The sequence below is a fragment of the Equus asinus genome, chromosome 17, assembly GCF_041296235.1.
Source record: "Equus asinus isolate D_3611 breed Donkey chromosome 17, EquAss-T2T_v2, whole genome shotgun sequence".
Taxonomy (NCBI): domain Eukaryota; kingdom Metazoa; phylum Chordata; class Mammalia; order Perissodactyla; family Equidae; genus Equus; species Equus asinus.
Window position 1 is genome coordinate 44115906 of NC_091806.1, and position 19394 is coordinate 44135299.

The 19394-nt window shown below is 60.5% G+C and overlaps 2 protein-coding genes across 5 annotated transcripts; both read left to right on the forward strand.

Moving 5' to 3' along the window:
* Positions 1-587: 587 nt before the first annotated feature.
* Positions 588-11023, forward strand: KLC2 (kinesin light chain 2). Of its 4 annotated transcripts, none has more exons than XM_044761971.2 (16): positions 588-702; positions 1553-1828; positions 4189-4419; positions 4574-4643; positions 5238-5460; positions 6145-6232; positions 6341-6442; positions 6531-6704; positions 6820-6919; positions 7596-7645; positions 7736-7803; positions 8256-8364; positions 8470-8622; positions 9252-9376; positions 9616-9673; positions 10045-11023. In XM_044761971.2, the coding sequence occupies exons 2-16, from the start codon at positions 1601-1603 to the stop codon at positions 10126-10128; spliced, it is 1863 nt and encodes a 620-aa protein (XP_044617906.1). In that variant the 5' UTR covers positions 588-702; positions 1553-1600; the 3' UTR covers positions 10129-11023. The 4 variants fall into 4 exon arrangements, with proteins under 4 accessions (XP_044617906.1, XP_044617907.1, XP_044617904.1 ...); XM_044761972.2 differs by having other exon boundaries at positions 598-850; positions 1590-1828; XM_044761969.2 differs by lacking the exon at positions 588-702 and adding an exon at positions 710-850.
* Positions 11024-11725: 702 nt separating this feature from the next.
* On the forward strand, positions 11726-18901 carry RAB1B (RAB1B, member RAS oncogene family). Its single transcript, XM_014844793.3, has 6 exons — positions 11726-11876; positions 13506-13578; positions 13870-13965; positions 14078-14173; positions 17229-17360; positions 17455-18901. Exons 1-6 carry the CDS (start codon positions 11863-11865, stop codon positions 17647-17649), a joined length of 606 nt encoding a protein of 201 aa, XP_014700279.1. The 5' UTR covers positions 11726-11862; the 3' UTR covers positions 17650-18901.
* Positions 18902-19394: the final 493 nt, after the last annotated feature.

The window sequence follows — 19394 nt, forward strand, 5'->3', positions numbered from 1 at the left end:
GATGCCCAGCTGCCCTTTGCCACTCTCATGTCCCTTCCGGCCGGAAGCCTCCGTCCCTTGCCCCAAGAAGCAGCCCTAAGATGCCATGAATCCCCTACAGGAACATGGACAGCTCCGAAAGAGGTGAGTGGGGGCGTAACCAGCCTCTAAAGACAAATGAGCCTGGGATCAGATCTGTGAGATGCGGATAATAGCAGTGCCCCACTTCATAGAGTCTTTGTGAGCATTGAGCGAATTAACGCACGTAAGGCACCAAAGCGCCCACAACGCACTTTAAGCGCTCAGAAAGTGGCAACTCTCTCAATAAATGTCAGTGTCAAAGGTTTCGCTCTGGACTCCGAGGAGGCCGGGCCTGCCCCCTGAGCCTCAGTTTCTCCCGCCATCTTCTCTGGCCGCGGCACTGGGTGCGTTCAGGTTCACAATCTCCGAGCCTCTCCCCACCTCTGTGGCCTGGGGGCGGTTTACAGTCGAGGAATCCGGCGCTGCCAGAGCGTGCGAGTCGGCTGCCGGGAACCTGCGCCTGGGGCCAGCCCACGCCTGGTCCTCGGTGACCACGCCCTCCACCTCGGATGGCCACGCCCCTATACCTCGAAGGCCACGCCCCCGATTTTCCCTCTAGCCTGAAGCGGCCGGGCCAGCACGCTCCTTTAAGGCAATCCCGGGCAGGGAAGAGCGTGTTTCGCCCCCTCCGACCCTGCCGAGGTAGCAGCTTCACCTTTAAGGCGGCGCGGGGACTGCTGGGAAGGCCGGCGGGATGGAGGCTGCGGGCCCGGCTCACGGCTGCCGGTCCGGGTGAAGCGGGGCGGGAGCCAGAGCCGGAGCGGGAGCAGGGCCCGAGCGGGAGGCGCAGGTCCGCGCGGGCCGATCGGGCCGGGAGACGGGGCTCTGGGTCAGCGCACGGGAGGGGTCGTCGTGGGCGCGGCCTGTGGGAGGACTGGGCCGGCCCGCGGGGAGGGGTCGCCGTCCTGGGTGGCCGGGGCCGGGAGCTCGGCCTTTTCAGGGGAGGGGTCCGCAGGGCCTCGCGCCGGCCTGTGGGGAGGGGTCATCGTGGGCGCGGCCTTGGGGGGCAGGGGACGGAGAACCCGAGATCTCAGCTCCTCTAGGGGAAGGGTCTCCCAGGGTCGGCCTGCCCAAGAGGAGGGGCTCTGTGGGCTCTGTGGCTCGGCCTGCCTGTTGCCGAGGGGGCTGCCCCAGGGGCTGGAGCCGGATCTCCGGAGGGGCCGGGGTCTCCCGCACGGGAGTGAGCCCCCAGGAGCCCCCTAGGACCGTGCTCCGGCGCACCCTGCCCCGGCTAAGGGAGTCCCCGGGGAAGCCCCGAGATCGGGCCACCTAAGCCGGCCTGAGCCGGTGGTCTGGGCCGAATCCGGGTCCAGCCTCACCGGCCTCACCGCATTGCGTCTCCCGGGCCGAGAGGAGTCGGGCGCGCCCCCTGTAGGCCGAGCGCGGGCACGGTGCGGGCTGCCGGCTGGGGGACCTGGGCACCCTGGGGACCCAGGCGTCTTGGGACCGGAGGTGTTTACCTAATCCGGGGCGGACGGCGGTGTGGTCCCAGGCCCGGCACCCGCCTGCCCGCCCCCTCGCCTTCACAGGTGGCGCGGCCATGGCCACGATGGTGCTTCCCCGGGAGGAGAAGCTGAGCCAGGATGAGATCGTGCTGGGCACCAAGGCCGTCATCCAAGGGCTGGAGACCCTGCGCGGGGAGCATCGTGCCCTTCTCGCTCCCTTGGTCGCTCACGAAGCCGGCGACGCTGAGCCAGGCTCACAGGAGCGCTGTGTCCTCTTGCGCCGCTCCCTGGAGGCCATCGAGCTGGGGCTGGGGGAGGCCCAGGTAGGCGCGGCTGGGGTGCTGAGGTGGGAGGTCATGGGAGGGAGGGAGCGTTCCAGAGGAATCTTGGCAATATACGAACAGAATCTGAGCAGGGAACCGTCTGTCCCCTGGAGCCCTGTGATGGGACCCCAGTAAATATCTGTGGAAGAAATGAATGGGATTTGGCGAACCCAGTCATGCCTTGCTGCAGGAGAACCTGATCATCCTTTAGCTCCCACACAGAACCTTGTTCCTGCCTTCTCTGCTAGGTAGCAGAGAATGAATGGTCTAGGAGATTAGAGGGGAAATCCTGAAGGAAACACCCTTCTCCCCGGTTCGTTTTTTAATTCATTCGTTAACAGGTAAGTTATCAAGTGCCCACAATGTGCCAGGGATACAAGTCCAACAAGACAGACAAGATCCCTGCCCTAGTCCAGTAGGAAGAGAGTCAGAAACACACATACATTTGTTACTCATTGTGATAAGTTCTCCAAAGCAAACAACAAAGTTTATGATAGCTTATGGCAGGAGGTCTTATATATTGCTCAGGCAAGACTTCTGAGGAAATGACATTTAAACAAGGACCTGAAGAAAAGAATGCAGCTGAAAAGGGAGGAGGGCGAAAGGTTGCACGTGCAAAGGTCCTGAGGTAGGAAAGATGTAGTGGAAGAATTGAGAGAAGACCTGTCTGACTGGAGCTTCATGGGGAAGGAGAGAGGGACAGAAGAGGCCTCTGGAGAAGGCAGGGCCCAGATCATGCTGCACCTTATTAGTTTGGGTTTATTCTCGGGAAATGGGGAAAGCTTTGGAGAGCTTTAAACAGGCAAGGAACACAGTATGACTTAGGGTTTAAAAGCTCCCTCTGGCTGAGGTGTGGAAAATGAATCATAGTGGTTCAAGGGTGGACACAGGGAGCACATAGTTTGGAAGCCGCTGTTGGAATTCAAATGAGGAATAGTGACTTGGAGAAAAGGAGTGGCCATGAGGGTGGAGAGAAGGGGACCAGTTCTAGGTGTTCTGGAGGTAGCTCCAGCAGGGATGGAGTGAGGGAGAGAGAGGAGGGCAGGGGAACTCCCAGGTTTGTGGTTTGAGCGGGTTAAGGGGATGGGAGAGCCTGCATGGTCAGGAGTTCTGTTTCGGCCTCTTAAGTTGGGGCTGCTGGGACAATGGGCAGATGGAAATATCCAGGAGGCAGTGGGGGTAGAAGGAGTTAGGCTCCGGGGGAAAGAGTCTTGGCCTCCTCAGATCCTGGCTGAGACACCGCCTGGCTCCGTGACTCCTGGGCAGGTGGTGTCATCCTGGTTTCCTTGTCTTTAAAATAGGGATCATGCCATCTGCTGTATATACCGCCAGGCTGTTCAGGAATTTTTTTAAAGCTAGTGGTTGTGAAAACACCTGTCACTTAGGCATTTGCTAATCAACTAGAGAGCGCAGGGTCCCAGACTGCCTGGCCCTCTGGAAGGGCAATGTGCTGGTCATTCACTCCTCGGCCAGTTGGCTGCCAGGTGCAGAGATGAACACACAGGGGCTCCCCTCCCGGTGTGCGCAGGCGCCGGCACAGATGGGCTACAGGATGGCGTGGACACGGGAAGGTGCCCTGCTCTCCTGGGGCGGAGGACATCAGAGGGAGGAGGCTTCACTGCAGACATGACCGTGACCGTGAAGGATGGAGGAAGGCCCCAAGGCAGGAAGAGCCTGGAAGCTCAGGAAAGGAGTCAGAGAGTTTGAGGAGAGGGGTAGGGCTGAGGCCTCTGGGTCCCCTTGCCATCTGGGGGTTTAGGACACACACACCTTCCCTCCTGGGAGCTGCAGAAGGGCAGGGGCAGCCCTGGACCCTTGGGCTGGACCCTTGGGACCCTGGACCCAGAAGTCAGGTTGGGGTCTTTCAGCCACCTCTTGGGTTCTTTGGGAAAGTGCTAGCCCTGGGGCTGGGGCAGTGGGATGGCAGCTGTGGCTGCAGAGGCTTGCGTACAGCCCCCAGGAGAGCCAGGGAAGAGAATGGCTAGCTCGGGAAAGCGCAACCAGCCTTTTCGTGATCAGCCCAACGAGCTGGGAACTGGACCGTCAATGTGGAGGGTTAGCTGGAGACCCAGGAAAGGGGATGGACTTTTTCAGAGTCCAGCAAAGCAGCCTGGGAGCCCAGGGCTTCTGACCCCAGAAGGAAGGAGATGGGGATCCCCGAGCCTTCTGGGCTTGGATCTTGGACTACGGTCTGTTTGGAGCCTTGGGGAAAACTCCTTTGATGACAGGAGAACTTCGAGGCCCTCAGCCCTGCAGTTCCTCACAGGGCCAGGCCTGGTCCTTGCTGGGCCCCAGGGCCCCAGGAGGCCCAGGCCGGGGGTGGCCAGGGCTCTGACCCTCATTCCTGCTGGCTCCCGCAGGTAATCCTGGCACTGTCGAGCCACCTCGGGGCCGTAGAGTCAGAGAAGCAAAAGCTGCGGGCTCAGGTGCGGCGCCTGGTGCAGGAGAACCAGTGGCTGCGAGAGGAGCTGGCAGGGACGCAGCAGAAGCTGCAGCGCAGCGAGCAGGCCGTGGCCCAGCTCGAGGAGGAGAAGCAACACTTGCTGTTCATGAGCCAGATCCGCAAGTTGGATGACGACACCTCCCCCAACGTGAGCCCCTACCACGGCCACCGCAAGGCTACTGGGCAGGGGGCCCTGGGAGCGAGGAGGGGCAGCACGGAGCAGAGTCCACTCCGACCCAGCCGCTGACATCTGGGCTGCCTCGTGCCTCCTTCCCTGACGCTCGTCCTGTCTTCCCCCCTAGGAGGAGAAGGGTGACGTCCCCAAAGACTCCCTGGATGACTTGTTCCCCAACGAGGAGGAGCAGGGCCCAGGTGCGGGGGGGGGGGGGGGGGGGACAGCCGGTTCTGGGAGTGGGGGAAGGGAGGGCTGTGTGAACTCCTTGGGACCCAGAGATCACCGGGAACGGGGACCAAGTGGGTGCCATGTTCTTTCCTGCCTCGTTTCTGATCATCACATCCCAGCATGTTCGAGCATAAAAGGCAGGTTTCACATGTGGCTTCTCTCCTCCCCCCAAGCTCTGTGAGGAGCAGGCATCATAGTTCAGAGCTCCAGAGCCGCCCAGCCTGGGTTCAAGTCTCGCTCTGCCACTAGTTGCTCTGTGAGCCCTGGTAGAGTTTCTTTTTCCTCTCTGAGGACGCATGCGCAGGCTCAGCCCTGGGCCGGTGCTCACCTTGCTGATGGTGTGGAGTGTGTCTCAGACGTTCCCTTCTGCAGATGCGGAGGCTGAGGCTCGGAGGTTGGGTGCTTGCTCGAGGACGCATAGCTTGCAGTACTGGAGCTGTGACTCTATTCATTCTTGGGGTTGCCTAGACCCACTTCACAGATGGGGATACAGAGGCAGAATAGTGACTTGCCCAGAGCCACATGTCAAGTGAGGCTCTGACCTTCTGCCCTTGGCCTTGCAGCCCCCAGCCCTGGAGGAGGGGATGTGGCTGCCCAGCATGGAGGCTACGAAATCCCGGCACGGCTCCGCACTCTGCACAACCTGGTGATCCAGTACGCCTCGCAGGGCCGCTATGAGGTGGCCGTGCCACTCTGCAAGCAAGCCCTTGAGGACCTGGAGAAGACATCAGGGCACGACCACCCTGATGTGGCCACCATGCTGAACATCCTGGCGCTGGTCTATCGGTGAGGGCTCCTCTGGCCGCAGCCATCCACGGGAGCGCCTGCACTCCTCCCGGAGGCTCTAGCCCAGGTCACAAATCCTCCATGCCTGCTGTGGACCAGGACTCAGGCTCCACGGGCACTTGGGTGGCAGAAAGAGAAGGAACTTGTGCCCAGAGGGGGCTGAGCCCACAGAAGGCCTGGCCACAGACGTGAAGAAGCCTCAGTGTAGTGGAGGAGAACAGCTTGGACATAACTGGGAGGGGGCAGCACATGAGGACTCCGGGGGCACCGGGAGTTGGCACAGCTTCTCCAGGGACCAGGCTTAAGTAGGGTCTTTGGTGCAAGATGAGTTTGCCTAGAACGTGAGAGGGTTGGAGAAGGTTCCCTGGCTGAAGCAGCATGAGCAGGGGCCCTGGGGAATCGAGAAGCAGATGCATTGGGCATGAAGCCTTGGAGGTGTGTCCTGGGGAGTCTGGGCAGTCCCGAAGCACGACTTGCCCTGGTGAGTGAGTTGAGAGTGAACTGCCCAGAGCCCCCGAGCTCCCGGAGGGCAGAGGCCGACCACGTCTCCCCACGCTTTGGGTCACACCCTGCCATGCCCGCTGGTCAGTAAATGCAGGAGGAGTGACCACAGGGATCTTGGGCCACTAGGGGGAGGGTCTTGGGCTGGAGGACAACCCTCACCATGCTCCTGCCTGCCCCCAGGGACCAGAACAAGTACAAGGAGGCTGCTCACCTGCTCAACGATGCCCTGGCCATCCGTGAGAAGACGCTGGGCAAGGACCACCCAGCTGTGAGTGAGGGTGGTGGGAGGTGGTAGCTGCCCCTGCGCCCTGCAGCTCCCAGAGCCCCTGCCCAGCTGGGCCCTAGGTCACGGAGCCTCCGTTCTACCACCCCTCAGGTGGCCGCGACACTCAACAACCTGGCGGTTCTGTACGGCAAGCGGGGCAAGTACAAGGAAGCTGAGCCGCTGTGCAAGCGGGCGCTGGAGATCCGGGAGAAGGTGGGAGCAGGTGGGGCTGGGCGGGCTGGGCGGGCAGGGGGCCTAGGCCGGCCCTCAGCCCAGCCACCGGCTCCTGCTCCCATCCCAGGTCCTGGGCAAGTTTCATCCAGACGTGGCCAAGCAGCTGAGCAACCTGGCCCTGCTGTGCCAGAACCAGGGCAAAGCTGAGGAGGTGGAATACTATTACCGGCGGGCACTGGAGATCTACGCCACACGCCTCGGGCCTGATGACCCCAACGTGGCCAAGACCAAGAACAACCTGGTGCCCTGGGCCGGGAGGGGCTGGAGGGGGAAGGGGGGGAAGAGGCTAGAAGAGGGAAGAAAGGAAAAGGCTCAGCTCCCTGCATCCTGTTCACCCTCTGGGCCTGCTCCTCCAGGCCTCCTGCTACCTGAAGCAGGGCAAGTACCAGGATGCAGAGACCCTGTATAAGGAGATCCTCACCCGCGCTCACGAGAAGGAGTTTGGCTCTGTCAATGGTGAGTCCGTGGCTGCCATGTGCCCCCAGCTCACCCAGCACAGGCCCACTCAGCCATCAGCGTGCAGGGCAAACACCTCAGCCCGGCAGGCCCTCACGCCTTGGGGCTGGCAGGTCCCCAGCCACTTGTGTGCACATGTGAGCAGACACACTGAACTGGCTTGGCCCCCTGGGCTCTGCCCCTGCCATATACACCCTTTGCATAGCCCACGCCCTTAGCACAGAGTCTTTTCCTCTTTCTCTACTGGGCAACTCCTGTCCACCGTGAGAGCCCAGCTCTGATGTCTCCCGCTCTGGAAAGCCACCTTCTGGCCCCCGACAGCCAGTCATTTCCTGCTCTGGGATCCCTCAGCCTGGCGCATCATTTAGGCCTAGCACATATCTCGGGCTGTGGGCCCGAGGTGTGTAAGCGTCGGCTCCCCGCAGCCCACAATCACTAGCCCCTCAAGCACAGGCCTGTACCACAGTCATCTCTGTGTTCCAGAGGAGGGTCAGTAATGTTTGGGGTCTGTTTCTTGTTCGTTCATTCATTCATTCATTCATTCATTCATTCAACAAAGCCCAATCCTGGTCCTGCCTGGGCACCTCTGACCCCCACCCCAGACCCCAGTCCTGTGTCCAGCCCAACTAGCAGAGGCCTACATGGGAGGCTGGTGACAGCCCCTTTCTCCCCCCAGGGGACAACAAGCCCATCTGGATGCACGCAGAGGAACGGGAGGAGAGCAAGGTAGCTCTGTGGGGCAGGACTGGGTTGGGGGTCCAGGGAGGGAGGGTGAGGCTGGGAGGTCCCACCTCCCCTGACCATTCCTTCCCCCAGGATAAGCGCCGGGACAGCACCCCCTATGGGGAATATGGCAGCTGGTACAAGGCTTGTAAAGTCGACAGGTGAGGACAGTGGGGCAGGGAGCAGGGAACCAGCATCCGGGCTGCGGGCCGGGGGCTGGGGACTGCACCAGGCTCCACTCTCCATGCTGCTCACCGCTAGAACACACTCCTTTTTTCTGTCAGCTTGTCTTTCAAGGCCCGGGTCACAGGCCACCTGTCCCAAGAAGGCTTTTTGCACCTGGACAGCCTGATTATCTTGCTCCTGGGTTTCCCAGCTTTTAGTCCTGGTGGCAACATCCTCCTTAGGGTCCTGGAGCCAGGTCCCCAACCCTGGGGTGATTCCGCCAAGACAGGAGAGTCCGCGCGGGCCTAGCACAGGGCTTAAGACACAGGAGGGGTGAGATTCTGGTTGGCTGGATGGTTCCTCAGAGCCCAGTGGGGGTCGGATGCCAGGAGGGGCCCTGGGTACTGGGGACCACGGAGTTTGAGACTATCCCATGTCTCACCCACAGCCCCACGGTCAACACCACCCTGCGCAGCTTGGGGGCCCTCTACCGGCGCCAGGGCAAGCTAGAAGCCGCACACACGTTGGAGGACTGTGCCAGTCGCAGCCGCAAGCAGGTGGGGCAACAGGCACGAGGGCTGTGGGCAGGGACCTGCGGTGGCCCTGTGTGTGTGCCACTAGGGGCACGTCGCTCCGCCTGACGCCCCCTGCCCCTCCCTCAGGGCCTGGACCCTGCGAGCCAGACCAAGGTGGTGGAACTGCTGAAAGACGGCAGTGGTGTGCGGGGAGACCGCCGTGGCAGCCGAGACGTAGCCGGGGGAGCTCGGTCTGAGTCCGACCTCGAGGAGGCAGGGCCCGCTGCTGAGTGGAGTGGGGTGAGTCTAGGGGTAAGGGTGGGCCACGAGGGGCCAGCCCAGTGGTGCAGCGGTTAAGTTCGCACGTTCCGCTTCTCGGCAGCCCGGGGTTCGCCGGTTCGGATCCCAGGTGTGGACATGGCACTGCTTGGCACGCCATGCTGTGGTAGGCGTCCCACATATAAAGTAGAGGAAGATGGGCCCGATGTTAGCTCAGGGCCAGGCTTCCTCAGCGAAAAAGAGGAAGACTGGCAGTAGTTAGCTCAGGGCTAATCTTCCTCAAAAAAAAAAAAAAAAAAAAGAGAAGTTGTATAAGGCAATACGAAAGAGACTTTAACATAAATATCTTCAAAATTTTGGGGCTGGCCCCGTGGCTGAGTGGTTAAATTCACACGCTCTGCTGCAGGCGGCCCAGTGTTTTGTTGGTTCGAATCCTGGGTGCGGACATGGCACTGCTCATCAAACCACGCTGAGGCAGCGTCCCACATGCCACAACTAGAAGGACCCACAATGAAGAATATACAGCCATGTACCAGGGGGCTTTGGGGAGAAAAAGGAAAAAAATAAAATCTTTAAAAAAAAAAAAAAAGGGTGGGCCACAAGTCCTGGCAGCCAGTGTAACAGAGGGACAAACCTGTCCCCCCTCACAGGACGGCAGCGGCTCCTTGCGGCGCAGCGGCTCCTTTGGGAAGCTCCGAGATGCCCTGAGGCGCAGCAGTGAGATGCTGGTGAAGAAGCTGCAGGGTGGCAGCCCCCAGGAATCCCCTAACCCCCGGTGAGCCCCTGCCCCCGAGGAGCCCCCCACCCAGAGGGAGCCTCTCAAAAACCCACCCAACAACCCAGCCACTCCAGACGAGCTCCTGACCCAGGGTGAACTCCCTCATCTCTCTCAAGCACCACCACCCACCAAATCTGCTCCCTGCCCACAGCCCCCCTCCCCAGCCCCAACCTGACCTCTCCCCCTAGGGTCCCCCAGTTCCACCAGGGGCAAATCTGGCTGTCCTTTCCCCTCAGGATGAAGCGGGCCAGCTCCCTCAACTTCCTCAACAAGAGTGTGGAAGAGCCAGTCCAGGTATGGGTGGGTGGGTGTCTGGGCACTGAGCAGCTGAGGCCCAGGCCCTGGGGCCCAAGGCCTGCATGTCCTGTGTACCTGCCCAGCTTCTCCTAAGCATGTCTGTTCATCCAGCAACATTTCCTGTCTCCGTCCCAGGCCTGGCTTTGGCCTGGACACTGGGGGAGACAAATGAGGGAAACCCGGCCCTTGCCTGGGGTGGACATGCAAGCGGCCAGTGCCCACCCAGTAACTGGAGGTAGGCGGGAGTGTCAGAGCATCAGGCTGTGGCCGTCAGCCCGGCTCAGAGACTCTGGCTGGTCTGGCCCCTTCAGGCCAGGGAAGCACAGCCATCAGCACGAGGCTGAGCCATCTGCCCCTTCTGCCCACAGCCTGGAGGCACAGGCCTCTCTGACAGCCGCACCCTCAGCTCCAGCTCCATGGACCTCTCGCGACGAAGCTCCCTCGTGGGCTAATCCTGAAGGGGCAGCGGGTCACCAGAGCCTCCACTCGGCACTGCCCTCACCCCCAGCCCTGCGCATGGGCCTGCTGCTTGCCCCCCTGTCTCTCTGAAGGACCCCTGTCTTTTCTGTTCAATCTCAGGGTAACCTCCTCCCTTGTCATCTCAGCCTGAGCCCTGGAGGCTGGGCACGCCCGCTCCAGCTCTACCCCTTATTTATTCCTTCCAGCAGGGCCCCCTCTTCCCTAGGTTCAGGGCTGCGAGAGGGGCTGGCTGGGCTCTCTAAGGTAGAGACTCGGTGGCCTGCCCTCCCCAGACGCCCGGGCCAAGAACACTAAGCACCTGCCGTCCTTTCAGCACCCTGCCCTCCCCACGGCCGTTGCTTCTGTATATAGAGAAATAAGTTATTGGCCGCGCCCCTCCCCTCAGTCCGCGGTACTACCGGACCTCCCCTCGCCCCGCCCTTCTCTAGTGGTACCGCCCAGGCCTTAATCACCCCCATTCCGCGCGGTGGTATCTCCCAGGCTCCACATCTTGGGACGGTGCCTCCCCAAAGGGTTCCCTGGGCCGCCTGGCGCCCCTGTCGGCCTCTGAGGGGTGCGGCCTGCCCCGCCATCGCCCCGTGTCCTAGGACGGAGAGCCCTCCCCTCGCCCGTCCGCTCACCGCCGGGCCCTGCCCTGCATCCCGGCCTTATGCACTGCCCCTCCCGCCCGGCTCTGCCCAGGCACGGCCTGACCCCGCCCAGGGCACCGCCCGTCGAGCCTTCCTGCCACGCCTCTCCCACGCCTGCAGCTTCTCCCGGGGACAGCGATGGCCCCCTGTGGCAGGAGGGGCTGCCCCAGGTGGGGGGTGAGGCGGTCGCTCTCTATTTTCAAATGTTGCTGTAGAAATAAAGACGGTTTGAAACTGAGCCGGGCTTGTTTTGGGGCGGAGGCCGAGGGCTCCTAGCGTCTCTAGGTTGGGGATGGGGTCGGGAGAGGTGAGCGCGGGGTGTGTGTGTGTGTGTGTGTCGCCCACGTCTGGTTCCAAGCAGTGGAGCCAAGATACTCTGCCCCTATCCCGGAACTGTTTGGGGGCCCCACAGGTTCAGGATGTTTTCCGACAACCTTCATCTCTGAAGATCTATAGACCGAGGGCTTTGATTGAGCTCTACCTCTCACTGAGCTGTTTGACCTTAAGCGAGTTACCGAGACTGGATTTTTTCATCTATAAAATGTGGGTGACCACATCTTCCTCCTGGGGCTTACGCTGTAAGTTAGGAGCGCCAGCACACGAAGAACTCTGGATAAATGAACTTCTACTAATGCTTACAACTCCGGGACCTGGCAGGGTAGGGATGACTACCTCTGTCAGACAGGCGTGAAACGTGTTAACCCTAGCCCTAAATTGAGTTTCCAACGCTGGGACGCCGTCAGGCTCCCGAGAGCTGTCAAGCTCAGGTACGTATAGGGAGCGAACTACAAGCCCCAGAGGGCAATGCGCTGCGACGATAGGGATTGCGCTAGGAGGCGCGGGCTCCTCGGTTTGCGCCTGCGCGGCCGGGGGGGGGGGAGGGGGCCGGGGGGGGGTGGTGAGCAGGATAACGTACCGAGACTACAAGTTCCGAGAAGCAACGCGGCGAGGCCCGAATCGGGAATGTTTGCGCCTGCGCGTCGCGGGCGGGGCCTCTGGGGCGGAGCAGCCACCATCTTGGAACGGGAGGCGGAGCAGAGCTGACTGGGAGCGACCGAGCGGGCCGCTGCCGCCGCCATGAACCCCGAATAGTGAGTGAGCTCCGCCCGCGCCGTCCGGCGCAGCCTCGATCCCGAGTACGGGGCTGTATGCTTACCGGGGTTGTCCAGCCTGGGTCAGGACTGCGCGGCGCCCCCACATCCGGGTCCCTCTTCCGCTGACCTCCCTCCCCCCACATCCGGGTCCTGCCCCTCCCCCTGGGGAGCCCCAGGACCCCAACTTGACACCCCAACTTCTTACACGCGGGGCGCAGAGACTGCAAGCCCGAGGGGCACCGCTTGGAGTCCGAGGCACTGGCCCTACCAGGCCTTATCGGTCCGGTGACCCCGCAGCCCCGGTCTCTCCAGGCCTCAGTTTCCCCACCTGCTGCTGGAGAGTGGCGGTCCGGGTGCTGACGGCGGTCCCGGCGTCTTGGAGCCCGTCACCAGATAGTTTCTGGTCTCGGTGCAGACTCGGGCCCTTTAGGTCGGGTCGTAAATCCTTCTGCTCTACCCGTTCTCCCGGAATCCAGTTCCGGGGCCGGCGCAGGGCCAGGCAGACGCGGGAGACCCCGAGGCGCCGCTCGGGGTCGCTCTCCAGCAGGTCGTCCCGTCGGGGGCTGTCGCTTTGCTCCGTGCCCGGGTCGAGCTGCCCTGCCGGTCCCTTCCCGCCCTTCCTCACCTTTGCGCAGGCCCCCGGCGCCACCGGCACACCCCTTCCCTTCGCCGTCACACTGCCGGTGAAGTTCAGATGAATGTGGCATTTGCTCCCCCTTCCAGTGGGATTCTCTGTTTCTCAGACTCTCCTCACTTCTTGGTCCCTTCCCCTCCGGGTAGATGGCCCACATCTCTGCCCCAGACTGCTCCTTGACGGTTTTCCCCAAAAGTCAGTTATCTTCTTCTTCTGCCCCTTCCTTTTTCTCCTCCAGATCCAGGCCTCACATTTCTTGGGGGAAGGGTGAAGCTCTGAGCTGGATCATAAGGGGAACAGAGAAGGGAACCAGCAGGCTCACAGAGACTGGAGTCTGAACCTGGTTTCCAGTCTTAAAGTTAACTTAGGGCAAGTCGCTTCCCTTCTCAGACTTCTGGTTTCCTCAGTCGTTGGAATAACAGCACGCACTTCATTGGACTGTTGTGAGGCTTTAAGATGATGCATTTGAAGTTCTTAGCACAGGGCCAGGCCCACAGCAGAACTCAGTGTGTGTTAACTGCTGTTGTCATTGCCACTTGTCGGCCGCCTCTTCTTAGAGGCTTTGTCCCAGGCTCTTTACGTAGACATTCACTTAACAAGCTGGGTACGCCACGGGGTGGTGTAGGAGGGGTTCCCTAAATAGCCCCTACTGTAGTCCCCTACAGTCTGGGGACTGTGGAGTCTGTCAGGAATCAGGGTGGGGTACCCAGCTCTGTCCCCTGATTGCGATCCTTGACAAGTCATGTCCCTTTCTGTGCCTCGGTTTCCTTCTCTGTAAAGTGGGAATTCAGACTCAGCCCTTCAGGCCAGCTGTGTTATGGGAGGTGGTCGGGCCCCCCTCTCCCGGGATTTGTGGGAGGATCTTGGGAGCACCTTAGTACTCTAAACGGAGGCCCGCCTCGCAGTGTGGGAGAGGGCTGTAGCTGTTACTCCAGGGTGACGGCGGGTGGGTTCCCTGCCTGCCTTCACGCCTTCCCATCCTTTCTCTCCAGTGACTACCTGTTTAAGCTGCTTTTGATTGGTGACTCGGGCGTGGGCAAGTCGTGCCTGCTCCTGCGGTTTGCTGTGAGTAAGAAGCCTCCCCTGGCATCCATCTGGGGTCCTGGCTGGTGGCTGGAGGGAGAGAGGGCAGCCCAGAGCACAGTAGTTACAAGACCTGGGGAACCAAGGATGAAGTTGCGTGACTTGCTGGCAACATATCTGACTGAAAAAGGGCAAGGGGCTGTCAAGCTGGGGGGCTGAGAACTGGCGCTCAGCAGTTAGGAGCGCTGCTGGGGCGGGGAACTGGAGGGAGATTTTCCAAATGGGCCTCAGGCCTGCTCAGTCAGGCCATTTCACTGGGCCACGATGTTGCAGGATGACACATACACAGAGAGCTACATCAGCACCATCGGGGTGGACTTCAAGATCCGAACTATTGAGCTGGATGGCAAAACCATCAAACTTCAGATCGTGAGTGTCACTGTCCTCAAAGGCCCTGGTGCAGAGGCATCTGCCTTGGGAGGGGAGGGGCTCTGGGCGTGGAGCCCTGGGCTGACCTGCCCTTTTTTCCTGCTGTCTTTAGTGGGACACAGCTGGTCAGGAGCGTTTCCGGACTATCACTTCCAGCTACTACCGGGGGGCTCATGGCATCATCGTGGTGTACGACGTCACTGACCAGGTACTCCTGGGCTCACCATCCCCAGCTTTGCCTCCTCAGCCTCAGGCCTTTGGCGCTTGCTTCTTTCTGCTCTTTCCGTCCTCTCTTTTTGGTGCTGCCTGGAAAGGAGAGTGTATTCGGACTCATTTCGCAAGGAGGGAAACAGCCGCAGAAGTGGATCCTCCCGAGGCCCTGCTGCAGGGTCTCGGCAGAACCAGGCGTTGCACCTCCCGCCAGACTTGCCGCCTTATTCTAGGCCTTCCAGACGCCTGTGTTTTGTAGGGGTTTAGTCAGCCGATTGGTTGCTGTGCTGGGTCCCTGGCCGCCTGTGTGAAGACAGTGTGGAGAAGCAGTTGGAGGGCTGTAGGCAAGGCGATGAGGGAGCCGTGAGCTCTGGGGCCAGTGTGCGCAGAGGACTGGGAGCCCTGTGTCTACTGCGGCAGCATTTGTCGTGTGTTCTTGGCAGCAATGGTGATGTTAACAGCCGGGAACAACCCCCCATACCCTGTAGTTTACAGAACGTGTGCCGGCTTTTTGATGTTCACAACACCCTGCAGAGGTCTGTACTGTGTTCCCATTTTACAGATGAGGGCATGGGTTGGAGTGGTGAGGAGACTTGCTTAAGGCCCAGCAAGTTAAGTGGCAGAGACAGAAAGCCTGGGACTGCTGACTCTGCCAGCTCTGTTCTTGGTCCTAAACCTTGTTGCTTAATGGGGAGCAGGCCCTGGAGACAGGGAGATGCTTACATCAGCCCTGGGCCAGAAGAGGGGTGACTGGGCTTTTCAGCTCACCGGGGACTTGTGATGGCCTTTGGACTACAAGCTGTGGGCGAACTGCACTCCTCTTCACACAAAGGTCACCGAGGACCTCTAACTGCCAAGTCTCGTGACCTCATTGCAGTTCTCGCCCTGACTGACCCCTCATGGCTTTTAACTCCATTCTTTTCCCTCTCCTTGAGAAGTTGACCATCTCCAGCTCTCCCATCTCCTGCTGCACTGGATTCTCTTTTCGGTGCCTTTTTACTGTTTCGTCCTGTGCTACTCCCCACGACTCCAAACTGTGTGCTTCCTAACTCTGCCCCAAGCCTCCTGACTCTCCCTGCCTGCTTCTGGCCACTTTGTGGTTTGGCTTCTGCCTGGTGTTCTGTGATTCCTGTGTCTAAACAGCTATCACTATGGATCTCCTCCTCTGTGCCCTGCATTCTGCTGGCGCTTTCTGTTTAATACAGAATAAATACGATTCTAGTGAATTAGAATTAATATAGTTCTGATCTTTGCAGCATCACCCAGTGAACTACCGGGTTGGGTCTCCTGTTTGCAGATGAGGAGACACTCTCCGAAAGGTGTTAAGTGACTCACCCGTGGTCTCGCAGGCAGGAAAGAGAAAGCCCATGTTTGAAACCAGGGTTCTTTGCTACTGCGTGACCCCTCTCCTGCTCCTAGACAGCCTCTCCTGAGCTCCAGACCTTTTGCAGAACTCAGCATGTCCAGCACTGGCCTCACCGTCTCTCCCCGATCTAGCTCCTCTGTCCTCATCTTTGTAACAGAGTCCCTATCGGCCTGACCAGAAAACTCCTCCTTCCCCCATCCAGTCAGTCCCAGGGCCCCTCTTTGTCCCCCTCATGATAACAGTAGCGATGAGGATAATAGCAGCTCCCACTAATTAAGCACTTGTTATGAGACAGGCCTGCATTCGTTAGCTCATGATCACAATGGCCCCACTGGGAGGTACTGTTTTGCAGAAGTGAGTAAACTGAGGCTCAGAGAGGTCAGGTGACATGTTTAGGGTCACACAGTAAATGGCAGAGTGGGGCTTAGCCCAGGATGGTCTGACTCTAAATCCTGTGCTCTTCCCTGCCTCCTTCCTGGCTCAGGGCACCTCCTCTCTTACCTAGATTATTCCAACTACCTCCCCGGTGGTCTCTGTCTTGCGGGTCTGCTCTGGCCTCTACGCCCCTGCTGGGCCTAGCTTCCCAGGGCATAGCTGCTCCTGCCGCTCCCTCAGGAAGCCCCCACTGGCTTCTATTGTCTAAGATCTAGCCAGGCTAAGGTCTTCCGTGCACTGGCCTGCCTCCTCTCCGTCTCCTTCCCTGCTCAGGGCCTGCCTCCCAGCAACGTCCAGTCTCTCCTCCCAAACACACCTTGCCCCTCCCATTCTGTGAACTGGCGTGTGTTGTCTCCTCCCCTTGCACTAGTTCGAGCCTCGCCTGGCAGGGGCGGTCCTCTTGCCTTCTGTCCCCACAGTGCTGGTCACCCTGTCTTGCCATTGTGTGGGTCCTGGTCTAGGCTTCCACTGTCTCCTGGGTGCTTTAGGGCAGGGCCCAGGTACGATTCCCATCTTTGTCCCGAGGGCCCAGGCTAGGACATGGCAGGAGGTGTAAGTTTGAAGCCAGTGTCATATCACCAGGCCTCCAGCTCCTAAGAAGGGAAAGTGGCTGTAGCTCAAGCACGTTCCTAAAAGTTCTGTCCTTTGTCCGCATGCCAGGGGTGGGGGGTGGGGCGTGGCAAGCTGCCGGGAGAGCCAGGCTGAGGAAGCAGGCTGTCGGTGCCAGAAGTAGGACGAATGTTAGGCTCTGTTCCTGGGATGCTCGTGTCTCATAGTCCAGGGTCTCCTCTGCGAAGACCCTCCACCTACCACTGGGCTCCACGACTTCAGACTTTAAAGGGATTTTGAGGCCACCGTGGGAACTTTGTGATTCCTGCTAACCTGTCACCCTGCGTTCCTGTCTTCCTCTCCTCTGGCTTGTTTCTTGCTCCCCACATTTGCTTAGTCCTTTTCTCTGTGTCAGGGAGAGAGGAGCAGCTGCAGGAAGCAGAGGCCGGCCCTTAGGCTTAGGCTGTTTCAGTGCTGGGGCTGTTGGCAGACAGCTGGGGCTGCACTGGGCCTGCCTTACTGGGGACCCAGATGGAGGAGAGCTAAGCCTGGAAGGAGAAGGGACTTTCCTCCGGGTCGCTGAGCCCAGCGCTCCCGCCTCTCAGGAGCCCAGGGCACCCCCTTCCCCTCAAAGCCCCTGATCTCCAGGCCTAGGGTAGGTGGGAGTTGGGAGTGAAACAGTTTTTGACCTTGGTCCCTCTAGGAATCCTATGCCAACGTGAAGCAGTGGTTACAGGAGATCGACCGCTATGCCAGTGAGAACGTCAATAAGCTCCTGGTGGGCAACAAGAGCGACCTCACCACCAAGAAAGTGGTGGATAACACCACAGCCAAGGTGAGTGGGGCCTGGGCCCGTCCGCCCAGGGTGGGCCGGGGTCTGTGTGCCTCACCTCACTCTCCCCTCCTCTCTTCTCCTCTCCCCTTGTCAGGAGTTCGCAGACTCTCTGGGCATCCCCTTCCTGGAGACGAGTGCCAAGAATGCTACAAACGTAGAGCAGGCGTTCATGACTATGGCTGCTGAGATCAAAAAGCGGATGGGGCCTGGGGCAGCCTCGGGGGGTGAGCGGCCCAACCTCAAGATCGACAGCACCCCCGTGAAGCCCGCTGGTGGCGGCTGTTGCTAGGAGGGGTACATAGGGTGGGACAGGAGGGGCACCTTCCAGATGATGCCCCTGGAGGGGGCAGAAGGGGCCTCCTTCTCCTGGGGCATTTGAGTCTGTAGCTTTGGGGTGTCCTGGGCCCCCCATATCCCTCTGGCCCATCTGCCTGCCGCCCTGAGCCCTGGTCTGTCAGGGCCCCCAAGGGAGGACACCCAGGACCTGTGGCTGGGCTAGGGGTAGGGGCTCGCTCTGCTGCTGCCTCTAGGTAACTTTAAAAGATACCCCACCACACACCTTTCTTTGGGATGAGGGCTTCTCTGTCTGTCTCCCTCCCCCTGCCCCCCATTATGCTGCAGTGGGTTTCTCTCCTTACCCTTCTTCCTTCTCGCCCCCGCCCCCCCGCCCCAACAGTTGATTGCCTCCCTGTCCTCTACTGCCCCTGGCTGCAGTCAGTGCCCAGGGCCAGGCATGGAACCAGGGGATCCAGGGCCCTGGGCCAGACCTCAGGACAGGCACGGGGGCCGCAGAGGCCTGGCAGCCCACCCTCTCCTCTCCTCCCACCCCTCCCACACTCACAGCTCGAGCCGTCCAGCTGCAGTGGGGTCTGAGCACATCTAGGGCAGGTGGGCGGGCAGCCGCGCTGGGCCTGTGTCTTGAGCCCAGAGGGAGCCTGCTCCTTGCCGCCCCCTGCCCTGCCAGAGCCAGGCCCATGTGCTGCCTGCCCACCGTGCCCCTTTGTCCCTAAGGCAGGCGGAGGCGGAAGGCCCACCGTGCCAGAGCCCGGGCACCAGCCTTAACCCTCACTCTGCCAGCACCTCGTCCCTTTCTCTGAGGCAGCACATCTGGCTTTGTCTCCCTTTCCGTCCCTTGGAGCCTGTGAGGGCAGATCCTCATCCCCTGTTGCTACTTCTCCTTTGGGGAGTGTGGGTGCAACCCAGGGTTGGAGGCCTCTCTGCTCCCCGCTCCCCCCAGGATCCTAGTCCCCTGCCCTCTGGCACAGCTGCTTCCTGCAGAAAAACAAACCTTTGGTCTCTACCTGAGAAGCCATGTTCCTTGTGCTGTCTCTCGCCTGTCCCACCTGTGCCCTGCCCTCCAGCTTGTATTTAAGTCCCTGGGCTGCCCCTTGGGGTGCCCCCCCCCCCACTCCCAGGTTCCCCTCTGGTGTTATGTCAGGCATTTTGCAAGGAAAAGCCACTTGGGGAAAGACGGAAAGGACAAAAAAAATAATAATAAATTTCCACTGGCGCTCGGATGAGCCGAGGGTTTTTGCAAGGAAGTTGTGGTGACTGAGTGTGGTCTGTGGTGGGAGCTGCCTTGGGGTTGGGGGATGGACCTGGAGCCCTGGGCTTGCTGGGCTGCACAGGGGTCCTGGTTTGGGCTGTGTGTCCTAGGGTTGCTGCTGAAAGTCCTTGACCCACTTCCTGAAGCCAGGAGAGCTGCCTGCTTGTGCTTCTGTGGTCTGTCCCCACGGGCCCAGCACGGTTCCGGCAGGGAGCGAGGCAGGCGGCCATCAGCGAGTACCTGGTGAGCAGCGCCAAAACCCACACAGGCGCACATCCAGGATGTGAAGTTGGGCGGCCGCCAGAGCCCAAGCCGCCGGGCCGCAGATATTGTGCCCCAACGCACTTGGCCCGAGTCCCTTCCAGCCCCCTCGTTCAGCCCCCTCTCCGGGCTTTGCTCTGGGTTCAAGCCAGGTGTGTCTGCTCCCTGGGACAGTGACAAGTGCTTTGCACTTAAGAGCTCAGTCCGGCTGGGCGCTGGTGGGTGAG